The 24,710-nt window shown below is 39.4% G+C and overlaps 1 protein-coding gene across 2 annotated transcripts; it reads right to left on the reverse strand.

The window, feature by feature from the left end:
* Positions 1–14,219: 14,219 nt before the first annotated feature.
* Positions 14,220–24,642, reverse strand: Kcnj2 (potassium channel, inwardly rectifying subfamily J, member 2). Of its 2 annotated transcripts, XM_005402100.2 has the most exons (3): positions 24,472–24,642; positions 20,496–20,553; positions 14,220–19,499 (listed from the first exon to the last, which is right to left on the reverse strand). In XM_005402100.2, exon 3 carries the CDS (start codon positions 19,279–19,281, stop codon positions 17,998–18,000), a length of 1,284 nt encoding a protein of 427 aa, XP_005402157.1. In that variant the 5' UTR covers positions 19,282–19,499; positions 20,496–20,553; positions 24,472–24,642; the 3' UTR covers positions 14,220–17,997. The 2 variants fall into 2 exon arrangements, with proteins under 2 accessions (XP_005402157.1, XP_005402156.1); XM_005402099.2 differs by lacking the exon at positions 20,496–20,553.
* Positions 24,643–24,710: the final 68 nt, after the last annotated feature.

Here is a 24,710-nt window from a genome sequence, read left to right on the forward strand (position 1 = left end):
CATATAGATATAGATGGTACAGATATAGATAGTACAGATATAGATAGATATAGATATAGACATAGAGATAGATATAGACATAGACATAGCTATATATCTGACAATCAAGATTAGTTCCAAAGACATGCAATTTTGGTAAAGCTTTTCTTGCCTTTCCTACCTTTAATCCACCTGCTATATTACTCTTTCATTTAAAGCCTTTGATATCAACTTCTGTAAACTTCTGGAAACATAAATAATGCAACTTACATGGGGAAATAAAAATGGTGAATGAGAGAATTGTACCCTGGTAGGCAAATACATCCAGGAGACAGATTTTCCTCTATAGAGGAAGACATGTAGCTTCTGAGGATGTAGGTTACTCAGGGTCAGGTGAGGAAGGAACGTGTCATTTGGAATAAGCATCCATACTCAGCATGGTGCACCAATGACACTGACCTATCTATCTGCCTGACGATTGTTTTCTTTGGCTCGTAGAAGGTGGTGAGCTAGAAGAAAATACCCGCTCCTGGCCCACTCTTTTAGCGGATTTCACACTGGATCAATCTTTCTTAGGCACAAATTTGACTACTACTGAGTCATGGAAAGGAATGCCCTAAGGATATTAGTCACCAAGTCTAGTTCAATTAACAAAATGCATACAATAAATGTACTCCTATAACTAGAGTAGCATACTGATAAATCAATTGACAAATTCATGGATTCTATCACTATGTAATTTTATGGAGCTGGACTCATGAGGAAATACTGCAATGGAGGCTGAAGTTCCTTGCACATGTCAGAGGGAATTAAGCTAGCTATGCTTCAACCTAATGCATATATGAAAGTGCCTGTTTCTGGCTGCTGTGTACATCAGCTGTGGGCTGTGACTAATTCCTGGACTCCTCTACTTCCACTCACGCTGCACGAGGAAAAGGGTCCAAACCTTTGCCCACAGCAGCGACATCAAACTCACAAAGTACTGTGGGTCAAGTTGCAGCAGGAGCAATGGTAAATACATGGGAATGAGTCAGTGCTGGATTAAAACAAAGAATGTAATTCATGGAAACCTCTCAAATATACATGTTGGGATGTGCTGAACAATCGACTTGAGTGGATTTGTACCAGCATGTGAAGGATTTACATAAATGTGAACTCATGCCCAGAACACAAATGTAACTGAAATTTACAACCCTGGAATCAAGGAGGCTGCACATAGAAGCACAAACAATTGATAATAAACAAAAACCATTAGTACCCTTGAGTAATGTCAAACATTTAATGAACTCTAGTGTTATGCTGCTAGGGTGAGAGGGGATCGTCTGGTTGAATTGCTAAGAAACAGCCCATCTCTCTTCTTACCAGAGCTCATATTGTGCAAATGAAGGTGGTTACTTGGATTCAACTCAACTGCATGAGTTGAAGAATATAGAAATGGGAGGTAGAATCTATCTGCCATCTAACAGTGAGAGTATCCACCAATGAATGACTCGCCCACTAGCCAAAGTCAAGGTGTACTTCTCTTTCAGAGCAGTCCTCTCTCCTGACTCTTCTGCTTCTTAGCTCATCCATGCCATGATGAGCTTCCACCATCCTCTGCCCTCATCACAATTTAAAAATTTATAGTCATGTACATTCTTTCCTGCAATGCCTTTGGAACTGACCACTTCCTTTCCTTTTGGAAGTTCATGTACCTATTACCTTGCACCAGAAATATTGCCACAGGCCCTTAATCATCTACTCATCTCTTTCTTCACATCGTACTTCTCCAATTAATAATTTGTGTTTGGCACTTCGTCTTCCTAAGTGGCACTATATTCATATTATTCCTTCAATCAAAAAGCTTCAGTGATTGCTCTCCACCTCCCATTTCAAGTGAAATCTCCTCAGCCTAGCATTTCAACTCCTTAAGCTACCTTTCCAGTCTTATTCTCATAAATGTTTAAAAGTAGCTATGCCCTAGAATACGGTTTCCTTGTTTTGATGCTGTTGACATACTTGATTGGATGATTCTTTGTTAAAAGAGATTGTACTGTGTGTTGTGGAATGGTTAGCGGTGTGTCTGGTCTTTACTAATAAATGCCCATAGCATTTCCTACTCACTTGTGACAAGCAAAAATATTATAAGACACTTTCAGTTGTTCTCAGGAAGCAAAATTTATGCCCTAGGTGACATAGCTCTTTTGTGGTCACCAAGATATACTTTAGACTTTGCATATCTATGTGTGTGTTTATACTACATTTCATGCTTGGAATGACCTCCCTACCATCTTTCCCACCGATTGAAATCATATCCACTATTTCTGATTTATCTCAATAGCCTGTAACCAAATACTTCTCTCGTTTTGGATCACTATTTAGGAATACAAGTATTTTCCTTCCTCTTTGGATCACGATAGCACTTTAAATAATACTTCAACAATTTATTTTGATTTTGACTTTTTCATTTAATTTGGCTTCTAAAGAATAAGCACACAAGCAGATTTCTGGCCTGTTATTTAAATGACTAAATATTTATGGCGCAATTTGAAGAAAGTACTATTTTGATGGAACTTTACTTCCCTCGCTTTTGTTTAAAGCCTCTAGCAAATCTGTTGCATCTTCTATGAAGTTGCTACTGGTTTATAACTACTGAAAGTCAGGATTCTTAAGGAGTCTTCTGAGTTATCCCACTGATAAATATAGGAATGTGACACCCTCTTTCATCAAATGTGAAAGAAAAGGACTCACAGCCTCTTTAGACAGCAAAAAAGACAAAAATAAAATTTAGAGGTAGCTGGACCTTCAGCTGACATTTCCCATGGTCCTTTCCTAAGGGAAGCAGAATGTTGAAAGTGTAAATGGTTTTCTTGTGGTGATGGGTCTATCTGTAGAGGCAAATACCCAGGACTCCTGTTCAGCCTTTTTGCAATAGACCAATTGCTTCTCACATGATATTGTCAAGCCAGCATCAGCCTGAGAAGCACAAAGACGTGTAGATTCTGGAGTCTCACTCTGAGCTTCCCTGAGGAGGAGGCCATCTGTCTGTTTGGAGTAGTGTAGAGGTTCTGTTTCTACTTTGTCAGAAGGACTTGGAAGATCTGTTCAAATATAGAGCAACTGCTCACCATGTGCACCATGAAATGAAGGTTATATTGTTCCAGGCTCTCCAAATCAGATGGCAGGGCAGCTGTATTCAATATCATATTGACAACCTGACCTATTTCCTAGAACTTACAACTCAATCCAGAATTCCTCTGTAGATGCAGTAAAAAAATTGTAATCTACTTTAATGACTGTAAAGTCTGTGTTATCTTAAGGTAGCATAATGAATTTCCAGCAAATATAAAATAAGAATCTACTAAAATTCACTCAACTTTGATTTTTATCATGTGTTACAGGATACAGAAGAACAGTATAGGGATAGGAGGGTAGAAAAAAGAAGTAAGAGCATGTTGCTTTTTGTCTTATTAAAAAAATAAATAAAAATGCTAAAAAGTTCTAGCAGAATCATTTGCTTTGTTACAGTTGTTAAATATATCAGCTCAACTACTAAAATAAAATAAATTCAATGCATATTTATAAGTCAGCATAAGGAAAAACAAAGGTAATTCAAGGCAATGAGATATACAAGGAAAGAGAAAAGATGCAAGGAAATGGAAAATGTGTTTATGGCAATTGCAAATATTTTTCTCTAAAATTATAAAAAAATTAGATATATAAGAATGATGTAAAAGCAAAAAACTAGGGAGAAAAGGAGACAAAGTGAATCAATATCAAAGAAACTAATACAATACAATTATATTCATGTCTAGCAAAACCAATCCAAGGTGAAAGCAAAAATTGGATTATTTTATTTGATAAAGTTACAATATTCCAATAAATTTTAACAACCATGAACCTGGATGCACATAATAATATATCTGAGCAATACAGAAAGTAGGTGGCCTTGGGAATACAAATGACCATGTACCTCTTCACTGTCTTGTTTGTTGGTTTTTTTGGTTTTTTGTTTGTTTGTTTGTTTGTAAATGCAAACATTTCATTTATTTATTGATTTTTGGTACCGGGAATTGAACTCAGGACCTTGAACTTGCCAGGCAGGTGCTTATGCCACGGAGCTATATCCCCAGCCGCGCTTCACTGTCAAGGTACAGACATACCACAAATAGCCATGCCACAAGGATGCACATAGTAATAAAGAGAATAAACAGATACAAATATTTCAAGGCATTGCCTTTCTGAATTATATAACTAACAAGCATATACATATTGAATGTGTGTGCCTAATAGAGAATGTACTTTCATTTCCAAACACCATAGCATATTCATAAATATTGGCCATTATGTTTTAAATAAGTTAGGAGATTTCCTGTTTTGTGACCACAGCTCAATAGAACTACATGTTTAAAACAAGAAGGAGATAACCTCCTTCCTAAATAAATAAATAAATATGTAAATACCCAACTAATATTTTAAAACACTCTTTTCATAATGGGTAGGTTACCATAATCTACTTAGAGATATTTTTTAAAAGCATGAGAATTCAGGATATAAAACCTATGGAGTATGACAAAAACCCTATACCCATATGAACTTTTGTAGACATTTATTTTTTAAAAAACAAAACCTGAGAACTATCAACTGTATGTTAACAATATTGGATAAAACAGAAAAATGCCATATTTTCATGACAGAAAGTATGCAACATGCAGAAGAGTTATATACAAGAAAATGGGGCTCATTCACAGTCTTACATTATTATTGCTTCCCTCTCAGTAATGCTAAACAATGGACAGTAATCAGACCAAATACCTCAAACTGTGTGATTTCTCTAGTTTCAGGTGGTGATGTTGTCCATGTCATTAGAGACTGCTGAAGAGTGAAGACCCTAAATATCCTTGTGCAATAAATGCAGTTTTGCGTGTAGATGTGCAAAGATAGTGTGTGTGTATGCACAGGTTGTGTGTGTGTGTGTATGTGTATGTCTGCTTGTGTTATGATGGATCAACAGGCAAAATGACAGTTCTCATACTTCTTTATCAAGAATATTGCCTTCTGGGTCCAGGAGATAACTCAGCGGCCCAGGCCCTACCTGGCAAGTACAAGGTCCTGAGTTCAATTCCTGGTACAAAAGAAAAAAAAGTAAAAAAAGAATATCACCTTCCTTTTAAAAGAGTCTTTTTAAAAAAGTGTTCTCTTTCAGCTGATTTTCCAGAAAGATTTCAGTGACCTGCACATTTGATAAAAATATGCCCTTCAAAACACAATAATGGAAACAGTGGGGGAGAACATATCTATAGAAAAAAGAATAAAAGAAAGGATAGTGACAGAGTGCTCTGGAACCCAGTAAGAGAAAACCTGTTTAGACACAATGGAGGAGAGGAGGTTTTCTTGTAGTTATCCCTCATAGAAGTACCAAACCTCTGCCGTGCTACAGGCACATTCTAGTTTGAACAGAAGTTCCGGGAAGGACGCACCTCTTGCTCTTGGTAAGCAGATGTACTTTTGGGCAATAAGGTCATTTTGTTCAGTGGAAGGTACCTGAGGCACCTAGTTTGAAAAGCCTTTCTCATAGGGACATTGACCCTCCTAGAGTATAAGCAGAAGAGCTACGCTCTTCTCCCAGAAAGAATGACTAACATGTCCACACAAGCTGAGAAATCCTATCCTGCTTGCCCTCTGAATAGAGTCCAATGCCCCAAGATAAAGGAAACGCGTTCTGTAATCTGATAGGCTTGTTACTGAGCATTTTGCCAAGAACAACTTCTTCCCTTCACAAAGTGTCAGAGTTCAGGTGCATGTGCTCCCACCTTAGAGACTCAGGCATAAAAAAGAAAAGAAAAAGCAAGGAAGAGAAGCACATGTTGACATTTGGAGTAACATGATGAGGAATGGCATGGATCATCTCAGCAAGGGTCAGGAGAGTGCTTGCATGTCTTTCACGGACACTTTATTGGAGGTCTTTGGGCTTAATTGCTAAGATCAGAGCACAAATATAGAAATCTAAAATTAGATTACTCTAATTACTGTTCTTCCTCTCTTACTTCACTGCAAGCTCATTGCAAAGAGTTTCTTGCAGTGCCCTGTACCTATGAAAAAATTGCTACTGTAAATTTGCAAATAACTAATTTATAGCATTATATAACTTGCAAAGCATTTTTACACAGTTCTTGACCATTCAAAGTTCACAAAATTTGTGTTCATTTTTATTTTTCCAAGAACCAACCAAGGCTCAAAATCCTTAAGCAATTTGTGGAAGGTGACACGCTTGCATGCATTTCTTTGTAGAAAACGAATCAGATTATAACAATATTTCATGATATGGGGCGAAATGAAATAAAAAGATAGAAGATAAGTCAGATCTATTTCACAAAGGCCACAGAAGCTCCTTTGAGAATTTCTTGGAATTGAAGATATCCTTGGAGAAAACATAGATGCAAAATTCTATGTGGTATATCATATATAATCACAATTACATATTTTTGTATCAAAATTTCTGCTGTTAAAGATTTAACAAGAATCATAAGTTACACACTTTTGTGTCAAAATTTCTACTAAAGATTTAATGAAAAGAATTCAGCAGTTGAGGGGCCTGAGCTGGAGGTTAAGGCAGAGAACTGAACAGAAGGAACACGTATTAAGCACTCAAGAGCCCCCAAGATCTTTAAGATTAAAAAAAAAGATTTTCTTCTAAAAGTTAGAGGGTAAAATCAACACATGACTCATCAACACAAAGATATGTAGGGCTTCCAAAAGATAGAATGGAAGCCCTAGAAAATTCAAACTTATTTTATACTTACAAATACAGATCAGTGGTTTCCTGAGGCTAAACGTGGGTCTGACATGGAAGGGTTTTCTGAAGAGTGCATACTCTAACAATGAAAGATAGTTAAATGACAGAAAAAAATCATAGTCAAAACAAAAGATCAATTTCTAGACATCTGAAACTTGACTGCAGGTGCACTTGGTATCTTCATTTCTGTAAGGAAGGAGTTTTAATATAGAAGAGGGCAAGAAGTGGGGACACTGCTTCTCCTTGGAATTGTTTGAAAGAGGAGACCCTAAAGTGGCCAGTGTCTACACACACCTTGTCCATGGGAAAACAGTCACATTTAAGAACACAATTCTCGGGGCTGGGGATTTAGCTCAGCGGCAAAGCGCCTGCTTGGCAAGCGCAAGGTTGTGAGTTCGGTTCCTGGTACCGGAGAAAAACCAAAAAAAAAAAAAAAAACAAACACAATTCTCCCAGTGGCATCACATCCCTAGGGGGTTGTAAGTAAAGTGTTCCTTGTTTGCTAACATCTAATAGTTAATTCACATGACTTCTTATTCCAATCCGTGCAGAATGTAAAATGTACAGAGAGAAATATACTGATTGGCATCCTCAGGTGTGGGATTTCCTCAATAGTCATAGTTTTCAACAAAAATTGAGTGCTCCGAGTCTATAAATCAGTCTCTCCTTGGTTAAGTTGATTCTTAATGTGCTGGTGGAATCGGATCTCTGAGCCTAGGATACTGAAATCAAAAGTTAAGCCCAGGAGATTAAACTTTATCTCCCTGTGTATCTTAGTGTCACACTTCTTGTGAAAAATAAAAAGAATTTCTATGATTATAAAACTAGCTATTTATAAGAAAGGGGTTCTCACTAATCACATAGCTGTTTGTTTTGCTCAGCACTTGAATGAGGTTCTCCATAGAAATATGATCTGAAAGGTAAGTCTGACGTTCTTCAAGGAATATGTGCTAAGAAGCCCTCTTCCTACTGTCCTGTAAAATTTTCTATAAAACTGACATTGCCTAAGAATGGATTTTAATAATATTTTTTAAAAAGTAAGTTCAGTCCTTGCAGATTGGTGTGGGGTGAAAAGCAAATAAATCAAAACACAGAGAAGGCAAAACAAAACAGAAAAATGAAACCAATACATCTGAACTCGCAGCCAGACAGAAGACACTGCTGATGATTTAAACTGTATTTGAGGAATGCTCTTTCTGTGGGTGCTGTTTCCCTGGACCCAAAGGTCTGGAAATTCTAGATTCATTGACGTAAACATTTTCAGTCATAGATAGTGAAAATTCTTCAGTCCCTTTGTTTTTGCAAGCATTAGACATTTAAGCAGTGTATCCAGTCTAGTTTTGCAAATGAGTCTACCTGAACTACCTATGCTTTTTACATGTAGGCTGCCAACTCTCCTAAAGGGAAAAATCATTCCACATTTTATTCATGTAAAGGACTTACTTGCCTTGCAGAAAGACTAAGTCACTTACAGTCATCCAAATCAAGAGATCAGATGAGGCATATTCCCAAAGAGCAGAGGAGCTGTATCTTTATTCAGCAGACACACCTTATATCTTTGCATTTTCCGTTTGAAGTAAATTCTATATTGCACACAACCTCATGCAAATCACTAAGCAGGAAGGAGTAACCTAAGGACATTTCAAATTATGCCAGCCTGCAGGTACAGGATTGCCTTCTTTGTACTAGGAAGAAGATGCATTGTTTTCTTCCAGCAAATTGTATTCATCAGCCCATTAGAAGGTGTGAATAAAGACCCTCCAAATTCTGCACATTTCCCCCTCAGGTGACTATTGCAGAATGGCCACCTTTTTGAGGTGCTTAGGTTTCTCTGTGTATGCCCCCTATTATGGAATGAGCTGTTATTACAAGTAGCAACAGGATTTTTAAAAAGTCTCGTTGGTCTCTCCCACTAATTGCTCTTTTGGCATTCTCCTGGCCACTTCTCCTTATTACCCTTCAAAATTATCATAAACCCACAGAACATTTTAGACTAGTGAATGCCAGAGGGCAGAGCAATTTCAGCTGGTCCTGGGGAGCCCATGGGGCCCAATGTGACCATACCCTGGAAGTGGGCCTTGTTACCAGATGCCCAGAGTGAGACACGAGTGGTAGAAATGCAGAAGGAACCCTTATTTCCTTATCTTTGTAAATCTGGGACTCAGTTCAATTAAATGGCAAATGAAGCATCTTTCTCAAATAGTTCAAATGTCCTCAAATGGAAAAGAGATGGGAACTGCACACAGAGGCAAAAGTACGCACTGTATTTATAATTGAACACAGCTTTTTATATAATTACATCCCTGTGCACTTTTTATTTTTGGTTCTTAAATAAAGTCACTCAGATGAAATTAAAGTATGCAGAGAAGGTGTTTCAATGCTTCTTCCAGTTTCTATGGCAACACTGAGACATCTTATTCAGTGCCTTATTGACTATGAGTGTGCTCTAGTGATGCTGGCTACAAGTTCTGGCTAATTCTGGAAAAGACAAGGAGAAGTTCTTCCCTGGTCTTATAGCTGGCAGAAAAATATATTCCAGAACAGAAGAAAACCTCTGGCACATTCATTAATGTGTCCTTTAGTTGATTATGAACAGTTGCTATCTGACAGTGTTTTACTAAGAGTGTTTTGCCAAGGACTGTATACACTTGCCTTTGAAATTTCTCTATTGGTAAACAATCTGTTTTTATGCATAAATACTTGGTGCAGCTGTCTATAAATTTTTAAAGGGACTCTATTTAGTGAGACATTCTCTTTCTTGCAGGATCAAATAAGGAATAGCTTAACTAGGGCTTTATGTAGAGAACAAGCTTAGAAAAACTTTGAAAAACACAAGACAAATAAAAGTATAAAGTAGGAGATTTGAATCATTGGTTTGTTGGACAGGAGTGAACTTACCCAAGTGTTGTCCTTTGGCCCTTGTGTCAGGGCTGGGGATGTGCAGAGGCAAAGATGATTCACAGAACTAATCAAACCAGTATCTAGGAAGGTAGGGAGGGAAGGAAGGCAGAGGAAAGAAAGGGGAGGGTATATAACAGATCTTTAAAAATTACTGTACGGAAAATTGATTAAATATACATGTCTGGAGAGGGGTTTAGTGAAGAAATGCTATATGTTGTTACATTTTAAACTTTTACACTTTCTAAATTTAAGATATTATAAAATGGAGAAAAAACATTTGCCTCATTAAGGTAGGACTTTAACATGAATGTATTTGAATAATATTTATCCAGAATTCAAGGTAGAAAGCAAAAGCAAAAGCAAAGCTTGTCATCACGAAGAGAAAGAGAGGTAGAGTTTTGTGTTGAGTTAATTTTTAGGCTATATTAGTTTATTTATAAACATGTGAAATGTCCTTTAAAGCCATCCTATCAGAAGGCTGATAATTTAATCTAAATCTACTTTCTTGGTGCAACATATTTTTTAGGGCCTAATGGGCCATTTTTGGAGCTATCATAATCATGGACAATTGAACGACTGAATCATCTTACTGCAAGTTCTACATGATCATACATTAGTTGTTTTGTGCAAAATATTTGCCATCTCTTTTTGTTGTTATTGTTTTTTTTTCTTTTTTCTTTTCTTTTTTTTTTTTTTTTGAATTTTTAGGTATTTTTGAAACAGAGTCTTACACTGTAGGTCAGCCTGGCCTTGAACTCACTATGTGGCCCAGGTTCGTCTCAAACTCCCAGCAATCCTCTGGCCACAGCTCCTGAGTGCTAGGATTGCAGTTGTGTAGCGCCATGCGTGGCTTGATATCTGCAATCTTAATTATCCAGATCTGTCATGTAAATAGAATTCTTCCTGACTTCTGGGCTCATTTCTAATAGTACAATTTAACTCAAAATTTAAGAAAAACACCACAGTTAAAATATTCAAGTGAAATATGCTGAACCCAATTCCCAGTAAGGTGTTACATAAGTATTTAAATCCACAGTGACAACCCAGAAAAAAATAATTCATTTCTTAAGTGAAGATTTCTGTAAGAGAAGGACAAGAACTGTATGCCTATTGAGCAGATAAAGCCTAAAGCCTAAGCTCTCAGTGATTGGTTATTATTTTTATACACATATTTTTCACATCTAAAGTGCATCTACTTTTCTTAGTTTCAGGCAAAACAAAGGAATAGCCATACTGACCACTTTCTTAACCTGTAAAAAAAGTCCATATGGGAAATTTAAGTACCCCGTTTACACTGTACTAATTCTTTCACAAAATTTTAGATGACTTAAATAAAATTCTCTAGAAGTCAAACTTTTGAGTAGCCTCAAGCTCTCAGAATATCACCTCAACCTTGAACTCAAAAGGTCCCTGAAAGTGAGTATTGTTAATCATAAAACCCTTATATTCAAACCAAATCATTCCTGTTCCAACTGGACTTACTAACCTGCATCATATTCTGCTGTTAAACAGAAGTATTTGAGGAATCGCTCCAATAATCTCTATCACATATGCTCTGATGTGATGATCTACGATTTGACATCAGCGGTGTATATATGATACAATCTATAGCACTGCCTACTAACCTGACTTCCTTCCCTCAGTGAGTCAGAAGCAAAAACATAAATGGTGCTAGGAAACATCCAGCAATGGAAAAAATACCATCTGATGTTTCCTTGATAAATAAGATGTTTAGAAAGTACATGCCACCAGGAAGTGATACGCATATTATTTTCAGTCAGCTAAGGAAGCTTTAAAGAATATATGTCACCCCCTATTAAATAAGGCCAAGAATTGGGATTTAAGGAAACCATTCCCCCAAAACAATGAATGACCTTGAGGCAACAAATTACAGTTATTTGGAGAGAACCACTTATGTGTAATTATTCACCATTATTATTGCTGGTATTTAGGAAGCTCTTGTACAGAAGCAGGCTCACCTTGCTTCATCTTCCCCCCGCCACATCTTTCTTAACTGTCACGCTAGCTCCTTACCGCCAGCCACTCCACAGCTCCAGCTTCTGAAGTAGGGGGACTGACTCACCCAGTTTGCCCCAACTGTCCCAGTTTTAGCACTAAAAGCCCCTTGCCCTGGAAACCCCTTATTCACAAGCACACCGGGACAGCTGGACATCTTATTCAAGAGCCAGGTGCTCAGATAGCCTTATTCCTCCCGTGCCTTGTGAGGATCGCCTTGTGATTATGAAAAATTTTTCAAGTCAATATAACAACCCTCAGACAGTGACTGTAATAGTGAGACCATTAGGTTCCTTGTTCTAAACTTTTTTGAAAAAAAAAACAAAAGACTCTGAGATCTTGAAAGATGCTGATCGTGGACTGGGCTCAGTGCTTTTCTTAAATGACATAGAACTAGCCTTCCTTCCCGTATACATGAATGCAGTTAAATTGAGGGAAACGGAGCCAATTGATTGAATAGATCTGCTAGCCCTACAATGGATATTTCTGAATGAAGATGTATTTTGTTATTTGCAAGTGTTATCTGAGAAAGTGTTAGTTAAGAAGGTTGAAGTTTAGAAGCCTTGTTTGCTGTCTGTCCATCAAAAAGAAGTCCTCTCTGACAGGAAAAGAAGTTCCAGGCAGGATTGCTTTTTATATACAGATTTAATTAAACAGAAATGAAAACATAAGCAAGGCCTGTAGGCAGTCAGCTGGCAAAAGACTTTGCTATGATAGGCAGAAAGCGTAATGGTCGCAATGCAGGAGGATCTTGTTACACCTTTTACTGCCTGTGAGGGGAGGAAAGCAGAAGAGCAAGAGGTGGTTAGGAGCCTGCAGTCTGGTTAGTAACAGACTTTGTGGTTTTGCCTAGAGACAGGTCTAAGCAATTCCTACTTAATTGAAATTAATCTGAAGCTCCAATTTTCCCAAATCCCCCAACCAGTGTTTAGCTTTGTAATGATTCTATCCTTCACAAGTTGTTCTTGCTCTCCAAACACGAACCAGAGAATCGAGCTGTGCATTACAAAGAGGCAGGGATTCTGTGCTCCTGCTTCCTGTGTGGGGAAAGAACAGAGCACATTTTCGTCACTGGGAGAGGAAATGCAGAGGCAGAGGAGAGGGTGACACTTTGCCACACTTGCCTCTGAAGGAGGGAACGCATCCGAGGAGACAGGAGACAAACCCAGCCCCGGGTGGACCAGTGGGGTTAAGTAAACTTCTGCCCTCTCTTGACTGAGTGTACTGGACAGGGTCTGCTCTGGGGTTCAGCTTTTCCATTCCTTAACTGGGAAGAATAGAAGCCCCATGGGGTTGCTGTTAAGATTAAAGGGGCCTCAGGTGAAGGGAAGGAAGAGAGGAGAGGATTTAAAAAGATTTGAGAGAAGTCTCCTACCTGAGCCAAATACCCGCAGTGAATGTAAACATAGGTCAGAAACATAAACTCATAATAATGATAATACCCAACAATAATAGGGAAAATGGGGCAATGTGATCCAGAGAGGCAGGGAGAGAAATGGAAGGGAAGGGGAAGGGTAACAAAAAGGATCAAGATATGTTAAAGTACATGAACCTGCTCACTAAGAAGAATGTAAACTTCATCTACTGCAAACACATACAAAATAAAAAAGATTAAATGATTTACTATTGGTAAAGAACTTAGAACCATGTTTGAAATGTTCCTATGGGTATTCTGAAAAGAAAAATTATTAATGTGAAAACTATAGCTCAAAAAGCAAATGTCCTCAGTTATTTCCCACTTGCAAAAACACTTTATCCCAAATTTGCTAGAGGAGGTGACATTTTCTCCGAGATCATATATCCTTCAAAACTCTGTGTCCTGAGACAGTATAGATTTCTGTGGCATAAACTGAGCTTGGAAACTGAAAACATCTGAATTCCAGTACTATCTCGGTGATTGATTCACTTTAAAATTCAGTCTCAGCTTTTTCATCTATAGCAGTAGTTGACAAATAATAGGCTGAAAACCAAATTGGACCTGCCGCCTGGAGTTGTGACATTTCATGTGTTTTCACATTGTCTGTGACTGCTTTGGGGCTACAGGGGCATATTTACTTGGGCCTAAAACTGTCTGGTCTCCAAAGCTAAAAGTATTTACTCCCTGGCTTTATGTAACCTATTTTTCAAGTCTTGGTCCTCAAGAAAAGAATAATAATACTCTGATTTATTTTTTGGAAAAATGAATAAAATAATATACAAGGCAAAACCTACATATTGCCAAGGCTCAATAAAGAGTAACTGTTATTACTACACAGACAATTGAAATCTAACCCTGGTACTGTTTATGTACACTTTGCTTGGTTCATTTTGGTCTTTTCTATCCTCTTTCTACCTAGACCATTCTGTCCAAAAACTAAATATGAGCTTGACTTCCTTTAACTTGGATTAAACTAATCTCCCACCCCAGTGCACCTGTGCATTCAATTTCTATGATCCTATTCATCCAAACTCTCAGGGTTTCTGTACTATTGTTTGGGAACATTTGCTTTGCATTTCAGTGTTTCCACAGTAACCCTACAGGGGGACAGACAGACAATTCTTGCACAAATTCATTTTCAATTTTTAATTTTTTATTTAGAAATAATAAAATAAGACATAATATATAAAAATATGTACAATCCATGGTTTGTGCAGTACAATAGGAAGACTGTAGATACAAAAAAGATGGCAAATGGGAAAATAATAACTAACATGATTGGAAGGGCCAGAATTGTTCAACTCACTGGACCCCAGGGCTGAAACCTCACGACATTGGAAAGGAAAGTCTAGTTTGCTGAAGGTTGTGGGTGGGAACATGACTACGCAACACTTTTCATTTCTCCCTTGACATTATGAGACACAGAGTGAAAAAGACCCCACTCTACTCAGGACAAGCTTTTTTTTTACCTTTACTAAATGGCTTACTATAAAATATAAATTCACTTTTATTATTTGTAAAAGGAACATGATTTCAGGTACACAGCTCTTCAAATACACACCGAGAGATCTGGGATGGGACTATGTAGGGAACAAAGGAAATAAAGGGAAGAAATAATGCATTAATAGAACGAAAACCAAGTAAAACAAACTTCCTGTAGGAATTTGGAAATGACTACAGTGCTAGAGTGACATCCTTAAAATGTCTGATTCAAGTATACTCTTAGAGGGATAGAAAACTATTCCTTTCTCAATAATCAAAATAGAATTCACTTTGTCTACCTCTTATTTAAAAATAGAATAACCAGGAATCTACACCCCCCCCAAATATAATACCCATCCAGATATGGGCAAACATTCTTCAAAAGGGAATACATCCTAAGGAAACTCATTAGGGATTTGCTTGCAATAGAGAAGCGACACGTATCTGGGAATCCACCCCAGATATTCAAGGTGAGTCTCTTCCAACGGCATCCTAGTGACAGGTTTGCACTGGTTAAGGAGACCCAGTCGATAAAGACAACTATTTGCAAGGTGAAATGCAGCAATAAATGCCGTGCATTACCTGTGTCTTGGCTCTTGACAACAACAACAAAACAGCCGTTTAAAGCTTGTAACTATTAAAATGCTAGTAACTATGAAAAGCTTTCAAATGAACAGTCCATGCTGAAATAAATAACAGAAAAACATAGCAATACGAACCTTACAAGGCTGGTAAATATTTGCTGAAATCATGCTAACCGGTAGCATATAGGTACTAGCTTTCAGAAATCACTGCACGGAAATTATACTTTCTATGGCAATTTTTTTCTTTCTTCTTCTTTTTTTTTTTTTTTTTTTTGCTTTACACACATCTATTTACATTTGGCTTTAAATATGAAAATATCTGATAAACTTTATAAAATGTACACTTTAAAAACATAGCTTCTGCAAAATTCTCTTGAAAAAAGAAAAACAAACCTGTGCACCAGAAATTTTAGATTTTATTTTCTCCCTTTCAGAAATAAGTCGAAAGATTTCCCTCCCTCTTTCCTGTCCTTGTACGCACCCCCTTCCAATATCCCAGGCCTTTTTAAATGGGAGCACTGTGTGTTTGGGGGGAGGGCCTCCTGTGGGGTCACCCCCCTTCTCCTCTGCATCTTCATTTAATTCACATGTCACTGAATACTCTTTGGTTTGATTACTTTCCTTTGCAAAACATCATAATAGCAGCAGCTGAAGCCCTCAATAGCCTCTTTACAGTCAAAGGCCAAATTATTGTCCATCCTATAAATTCTCTCTTCCACATTTCTTCCAACTCTTTAAACTACTTCCCAAACCTGCCTTTCAATCTGGATTTTAAATGATATCCACTTGCTTAACCTCTCTTTCTTGGTTTCAATGAAAATAACCCATGGATTTCAACCCATCACTGTGGAAGGCTGGAAAGAGCAGAATCTGTCATATTTCTGCAGGCACTGCAATCGTATATGGCTGTCAAAAACCAGAGACCATCACAGACATAAATTTACAAAGTACAGGATTCTAGAACAAGCTGTTTTTTAATGGCATACCAGGATATAATACCACAAGAGAGTTGATTTTGAGACTCCAATTAAAAAGAAAAGTCAGCCACCACCCCAGAATTCACAAATAGGGGACTTTAAACCCAAATAAGAATTCCATTATTGAGCTGGGGGAGAGGAGTTGTTTCTAGCAAGGCAGGCAGCCAGGCAGGAAAAACCTAAAAAACAGTGTGTCCTTAGAAACCTGCTCTAGAGCTTCACAGAAAGTAATGTTTTGCCTCACAGTGGTCATGCATCCACACACACAGAGGGAAATAATCCTTTTGGGCTATTATCACTTTAAGCTGTGATTGCGTTACATGATTTTATGACTATCTTTGATCCTTAAATACTGAAACATTCTCATTTCTGCCCTCTGCAATAAAAAAGAAGCAATCTTCCGCTGGCTTGTGAATACTTGAGCTAAAGTGTTGCATCAAAGAGGCTTGTCTACACCTCCCCACTATCCTCCATCATCATCTGTGGCCTGTTCCCACGCTGAGGGTCTCCCTCCAAACAGACTGATCAGAGAAACAAACCAAGAGGCCAGGCCTGGTATCCTTTCTAAGGTGATGCAAAGTGAGAAATGTCCTAACAGTCAAGGCTATGAATTCAGGTGCAAATGTTTAACTCTACTGCCATTTAACCCTGGATGGCCCCTTTGGGAGGATGCCAGAATGCAGGCAAAGTCCAACTGGGACCTTATCTTATGGAATAAGTGTTGGAATGTGCAAAAAAGGAGAAAATCCCGACAAAGGTAAGAGCATAACGCCACTGCTCACTTTATGCGTTAACCTGGGAGCATTACCAACAGGAGCAAAGGGAAGCCGCTGATCCTGTGTGGATGTGTATAGATGGTACTTTCCCTTTCTTCTTCCTCTTCCGATAAGGAGGGTACTTGAAAAAGACAGAATTTACAAAGTACTACACTTACTAGACTTTGTTTTTGATGCTCAGTTTTCTGAATAAGGTGCAAAACGAACAGGCATTCCAAGGTCTTGCTGAGGTTCAAAGTTACTGTCTCTTGATTTCAAGGCAACCCATGGGGCTTTCTTTTCTTTTTAGTATAAGCTCCATTGTGCAAAAATGTGCATTATCTTTGGTATTCATTTTAGGTAGTCTAACTTAAAATTTGAGATAACCCATTAACATCCTGGAGAGAAAGGAAAAAAAAAAAACCCAGAGGCTACCATTTGGCTAGTGTTACATAATGCCCTTATGTAACCAAAGAGAGAGAGGACAGAAAGAGAGAGAGAGAGAGAGAGAGAGAGAGAGAGAGAGAGAGAGAGAGATCAATTATAGCAAACAAATTACTGGCCTCAAAAAATCAGGCTCTCATTTTGGCAGTTAATAGCCAAATACTTGCCACTTTGCAGTGCATCATGAGCTTTCAACAAAGTTCAACACTGACTCTTAAATTACATAAAAGAAAAACTACACTACAACAAAAATACGATTTGTGTTCATGTAGTTAGCAGCTTTTCAAAAATTAAGGCAAAGTCTTGCCTTGTTATGCCATTAAAAACATTCTTGTTCCCTAAAGAGAAGCATTCTGGATAAGTCAAATACCCAACCAAAGCTTGCCTGCAAATTCAAGTTTTGTAAAAACACAAAACAATACATTAAAAACCCATAACTTATTTTATAACATATATGTGCCCTTGAGTCACATGAAGGCCTGCTGAGTACTTGACTTCAAGCATCAGGCTTACAGTCTTTCTCAAAATCCCTCGTGCTAGCCTCGGTCTCCTGTGGCCACTGCCTTGCCCCACCTCCTGACCAGTACCGTCGTCTGTGTAACTGTTTCCGGCCTCTGACCAACAGACTGTGGAGTTATGTAAATATTCCAGAGAACGAACTGCTCAGTCATATCTCCGATTCTCGCCGTAAGGGCCTGGGCTCTAGAGGTACACTTGCCTGGTTGTGCAGGTCCATGTCAGGGGGTGTGTCTGTACTGGTGCTTTCTGGAACTCCATTTTCACTGTCGTCTTCCTCTTTGCTTGTGAGGGCCACTTCATTTTCATAGCAAAATGAATTAGCATTTGAGAGGATATATTTCTTTTCTGCTAAGTCTCTGGCACTACAAAGGGGAGTGTTGGGTACTTCGTAAGTTTTATGAAACCTCGAATAGTCCACTTTGTAGTAGTGCTTCTCCTCAAAGAGCACTGGCTCGTAGCGGTGTCCCCAGAGGATCTCGTTGGCCAAATAAGAGCTACGGCACTGTGTCGTCATGGCAGTGGCTTCCACCATGCCTTCTAGTATCACAACAATTTCAAAGTCTGCATTATCAATGTCCTGCTTACTCAAATCATACAAAGGACTGTCTTCATCTATTTCGTGAACAATAGTGATTGGGGACACCAGAAATATACGGTCGATTCCACTGTCAAAGCCAACGTTAATGTCTATTTGATCCAGGGGGATGTACTCCCCTTCAGAAGTAATTCTGGATTTGAGGAGCTGTGCTCGAACGTGCGCTTCTACCAAGTGGCTTTTCCGAAGGTTGCCGACTCGCCACATCAGACACAGCTTGCCATCTCTCATGGCGATCACAGCGTTGTGACTGAAGACAAGGGTCTCATTTCTCTTCTTCGGCTTTGCCATCTTCGCCATGACCGCGCCAATGATAAAAGCATCGATAATGCAGCCCACGATGGACTGGAACACTACCATGAACACCGCAATCGGGCATTCATCTGTGACACACCGGAAACCGTAGCCTATGGTTGTCTGGGTCTCAATAGAAAACAGGAAGGCGGCCGTGAAGCTGTTGACTTCTGACACACAAGCTTTGCTCTCCTTAGATGCATCCAGGTCTCCGTGGAGCAAAGCTATCAACCAAAACACACAGCCGAAAAACAGCCATGAGAGAACAAAAGCCAGGCAGAAGATAACCAGCATCCACCGCCAGCGAATGTCCACACATGTAGTAAAGATGTCAGCAAGGTACCGCTGTCCCTTCTCCCCGACGTTGATGAACTGAACGTTGCAGTGGCCATCTTTCTTCACAAAGCGGCTCCTGCACTGTTGTCTTGTGTGGACTTTGCTCTTCCCATTCCCAAAGCCATTGGCAACTGCCATGGTGGCCAACTTCATGCCGTCTTCTTCCGAAGACACGATGCTATAGCGGTTGGTTCGCACACTGCCCATCGCTTCTGCTGTGGACGCCAGTGCTTCTGCTTTGGAAAACAGTCTGAGTTTTTGTAAAACCCTTTGGAGAAACAGTTTTGAATGTTCAGTGAGGACACACACAAGCACAAAAATGAGGAGAGATGGGTGTCTCCAGGAGCCTTGGGATTCTACCAAGGTTGGTTTACTGACATGCAAGAGTCACCTTAGCAACTCAGCTGACATCAAGAGAGCATGTCCTGCAAGAAAAGAGATTTGGGGATTACAAAAGAAATCTTTCTCAGTAGAGTCCTACTGTTTTAGCCAGCAAGTCCTATCCTAACAAAAACACAGAATCAGCTATAAATATGTTTTGCAATAAACTGTAGGGGTTTTAATGTCTTTGTCCCTCAGAAAGATGTTTTCAAATTTTATTGAAAAGCACAGAGTTATTAAACAGAGGTGAGGTATCTGTACTAGTCATTCAGTAAAAATTTGAGCTCCCCTGTCTTTGACTTTCTTGCCACTGAATTAGAATATTCTGTTCTCCAGGTCTGCCTCACAGCTGCACTTTCTTTTCTTTTCCCTACTTGCTAGGTTCTCGAGGTACTAAACAGAAGAATGACTTTCTGAGTTCAAGAGCTGTCACAGAGCTTTCAGAACCAGGACATGTCTAGACCACATTTCATACTAGCACAGCCTCGAGCTTAACTAAGTTACATGTGTATCCTGGGAAACCACTGGAGTCCTGATGACAACATGGATACCAGGAAATCTAGACTATTTTGTTTCAGTGATCCAACTGAGAACACAGCCCCTAAAATTATCTGACATGGATGCCGGAAGTCCTAACTTCTGGAGACTGTTTGGACTTGCTCCCACACTGCGCATACTGTAAGCAGCCACTGCAGAAATGCCGATAACATCTCTGTTAGTGCAAGTGATTCTGACTCGAAGACACAAATTTGCTCTGGGGGATAGACAGCAGTTCTGTTGCCTAGCAATAAGAGTCCTGAAATTCTCCAGAGATGGGCTTGCCGTGTGTAATGACAGACTAGGAAGTAAGCACCTTTGTGCCAAAGGACCAGGTCTTTAGCGGATTTAGATAAGGCAGTCACTCCTTCTATGTGGATCCAATGCCGTGTTCCTTCCAACAGAGACAACTTTGTAATCACAGTAGCTCATAAATGCCAGCCAGCTAACTTTCGCTTCGAGCCCAGTTGTTTGCCATGGGTTCCTATGGGGAAGGCACTCACCCTCACATAACATGAGCAAACAGGAGTTTTCAGCCTTCTCTTGTTGCCTCATTCTCCCCTAGGTAAAAAAAAAATGAATAAATAAAAAACTACTGCTTTAACTTTCCATCTGGGCTCCAAAGAAACTACTCGTTTCCTTGTCTAACAAATACCTGTGAGAAAATCTGCGGTGTCCCCCTTAACAAACGTATATTAACAAAGCTGATATACCTTAGAACTAAACAGATAAAATGGCTCTCAACCTTCCAAACAATCAAATTTATCTCTTGCCATTAAGGGGGAGAATGAGCAGCACGTAGGGAGGATCAGAAATCTGTTGAAGCTCTGATTATGAAACCAGCACTTTTTCTTTCTCCCCGCTACATCGCATGAAGTTGAAGCAGTTAACAGAACCATGCTCAGCTGGGCCAGCCGCAAACAAGTAAAGCAAATCATTTGTCCTGGTGTCGTGCATCCCTTTAAAAAAGAGGGAAGGTGCATTGTCTTTGAAAATGCCTTGCTGCAGTCTCTTGACTTCTCCTTCTATATCCAAGTTATTATGCAAGAATGTGCCCCAACACATTTTTCCTGAGATTAGTCATCTGTGAAAATTGCAATGTGTGTTACATTTTGGCAGCTTTTGACACCTAAATGATGCCCGATTTGAAAGTGCCTTTGAATTACTTTATAAAAAGAAGTTACTGTGCTTTCTCAACCTTCCACCTGCTCAATGTTTTGTCTGCTTTGCTATGAAGTTTGCACTTGGACAAAAAAAAAAAAAAAAAAAAAAAAAAAAAAAATCTTATTCTTCAGGGTTCTAGATTCTGGACATGGAAAGAATTCTTTCTCACAATGATTTCAGCTTCTCTGGCTCACATGAAACACCAAGCGTTTTCACTCAGAGACAGACCCAGCAACACAACACCAAACGCAGGTGTAGTTTACCAAAGGGGTGGGAGCTCTTTAAATCATGAATTTATATTTTTGAACTCTGACTGATTTTGGAAACTTTTATCATAAGGCTGAGACCATGAAATTTCCTTTTTATGAACTGAAACAAGCCTTTTATCAGTGACCATTAGGGACCATGAGTACACAGTGTCAAATTTCATGGGGCTTATTTCTGTACCACTGCTAGACTGAAATGTAACAACCACACGAAATCTAAAAGCTGAATTATGACTTCCAAAAATCTTGACCCCAGGACATTTGTTTGAATTCCACAAATCACACAGTAGCAACTGCCTATGAATTGCTCCCCACATTTAGAATCTTGAAAATAGCCTGTATTGAGCGACTATTATTGTCTTATTTCCAATGCTAATGACAGAATTTGTTGCACATGTGGAGTATCATTTAGAAATTTTACCATTTTTCCTGGAAAAGGAAAAAGAGGAGTTTCTTTTTTTTCCCCTTTGGCAAAATGGAAATTTTTGTCACTTCAAACAGATATGCCCCCCAAACAGATGTATGCGTGTATGTTTGTGCCCAGACTCTTGTGCATTAAAAGTGTTGTGGACTTGGTGATGCAGCAAAAGTCTAGAACCTGCCAAAGTCTGGAAAGGGAGCTGTCTTAATCTACCAGAAAGACTGCCTTTACTGTTAACCTGCAACATGTCCCTGTGGATTTAGACAAGCAGAAAATTTCTTCTCCCACTCCTCTCTCACCAGAAACGACTAACTCATGAACATCTGGAAAAAGCTCTTGTAAAAATAAAAAGGGCTCCCATGCCACTTTATTCCAAATAATATTTGGAGACAGAGTTGATTAAGAATAGATGGGAACATTAAATGACTCAACTTTTTGATAGCTATTGCTCCGAAGAAGAGATGTTTGACTTGATGAATGATGTATAAATTCCCCTTTCAGCTCAGATATTTAAAGGCTGGGATTTAAATTCAGTGATATACAGATAATCATTTTTACCCAGGTCATAACTAACGTAGAAAGTATTTCTGGGAAATTGAAAGGCTACATGTAGTGCTGTTCACGTTAAGACTATTTATAGACTGATCCAAAATTAAGCATAAGCAATGGAAAAAAAATAGTTCAATGCTTCAGTCCTAGGTAGATGCTAAGGGAGAGAGAGCCATGGAAAACACAAGGTCGAGGAGATCACGTGGTACCACGGGGGTCATCCAAATTGATTTTACTATATAGGGGATCATTCCAATGGGGCAGGTAAAAAACTTGGAAAAGGTAATCATGAAGAATAATACGAATAACATGTTGTATCATATGGTCTTGGTATACGGTGAATAAGAAAGTTTCTGACTAAGAATAGGAAATAGTAAAAAAAAAAGAAAAAGAAATCTGTACTGGGCTAAGACAGAGGTCTGCTAATGAGTGTTCAGAGCAGCTATTCCCCAGCTGACGCCATATAGACCAGCCTGAATGTGCTTTGGGCATAAGTTGCTACGTGAGCACAACTGCTAGCAAAGCAACCTCCTGAAGCCAGTAAACAGAAGGAGGAGGAGGGGAGAGAGAAGAGAGGAGGGGGGACACCCATGTATCCATGTGAGCACTGTCTCTAACCTTCACCCTCAACAATGCACGCAGCACCCCTTGGCATTTGCATATGCTCACAAAACACATTTGGTACACAACCATGTACACTTCCAAAAAAAATCTCAAACTTGCGGCACAGTGCAGGTAAGGATGTGGACAATCTTTCAGACGACTCAAAAGTCATATAAGGACTCTAAAGAAAGACAAATTCACAGGAGTGTAAAACAACTATTCCTTACAAATACCAATAGTATATGTTAAAAAAAGTAAGGGCTACCCAAATATGAGGGGAAAGAGCAGAAAGTAAAGTGACCTTGACCCCAACTCTCACCTTTCCTACCATGTGTGAAGTAACACCTCTCCCTCCTTCTGAGCATCAGCATTATTCTGGGTCATGGCAAAATAAAACACTTGGAATTGAGGAGCAACAATCTAACAAGTCTAAAGCAGACATACAACAGTGGTGACCAAGAGCCAATCTGTGGGTCTCCTGGTTGTTAATGCAAAAGGGAAACAATATGCGTTTTTTGCATATCAAAACAGATTTGCAAATGATACCTTATTTCCTAACAGGTACATTCTGAGTTTATGTAAATCAGAAAAAAAAAAAAGCCTCATCTTAGTTACCGTGCTACTCACTGGCTTTACCCAGACGGACACTAAACTACCCATTTCCTATCTCAATTATTTTTTTCAGCTGTCATGGTGAATTCAAGTTATGATGCAATCTTTTTTTTTTTTTTTTTTTTTTTTTTCAGAATCAAGTCGTCTTGATTTTTTGCTTTCCTAAAACCACGCTGTCTGTCTTCAAGCTGGGCATTTACACCATGATTACTAAGAATAACAAATCACTTAGGACAGAGACACATATAATGTGAAAGTTTTGCGGTCTTCAGGCTGAAATCCAATCTGGGCTCCTGTTCTCTTTCCCTAGCAAAATAACTTTGAGACGCTCGCTCAGTTTGGAACTAGAAGCTATCCTTCAAGCAACGACCGGAAAAAAAAAAAAAAAGCCAAGATCGAGGGATTCAGAATAGTGTTGAGTCCCAGGGTTTGAGGAGATCCCACACCTAGGCTCAGCTCGCACCTCCCACCGCCTACCACCATCACCTTTTTACCGCCCCCTGAGAAGAAGAATCGAATACAACCTCTCGCGCTTGCCTCCAAAGCCTGTATCTCGCTACAGCTGGTGCACTGGAAGTTATGAGCACAAACAGATGCTGCAGCGAAATCTGTTTCTATTGCTCAACTGTTCCAAGCATGTCTTAGTATTTTTAGCTCTTGAGGATGTTCTGGTGCGCACACAAACTGTATAGAGAGGAGCCGGGACTCAGAAGCGTGAGACAGCGATACGGGAACATGACAGCTGGGCACCTCTGGAGGAGCAGGGCCAGGACAGGGCAGGGGACAGTGCCCCGCGTCCAACCCCCAGGACAAGCAGACAGCGAGAGAGAAGGAGGGGGAGAAAACGCACACAGCAGCCCTTACCTGTTGCTGACACAGGAGCAGGGAGACATGGAGTCGAAGTGGGAGGTACAGAGGCATATAAGATCCAGTGGTTTGTAAAAGTGAGTGAGCCGAAGCAAAACACAATTCCCCAGACCCAGCTTGCCGGCGCCGGGAAGGCTGCGCGCTGGCCAGGACTCCAGTGCGCTCTGCGATATCCTGGGCTCTTTTGAGGCGGTCCACGCGATACCGGCCTACTAGCTCCGCCCCGAGCCGCTTCG

Source organism: Chinchilla lanigera, unplaced genomic scaffold (genome assembly GCF_000276665.1).
Source record: "Chinchilla lanigera isolate Chin_1 unplaced genomic scaffold, ChiLan1.0 scaffold00077, whole genome shotgun sequence".
In the NCBI taxonomy this organism is placed as follows: domain Eukaryota; kingdom Metazoa; phylum Chordata; class Mammalia; order Rodentia; family Chinchillidae; genus Chinchilla; species Chinchilla lanigera.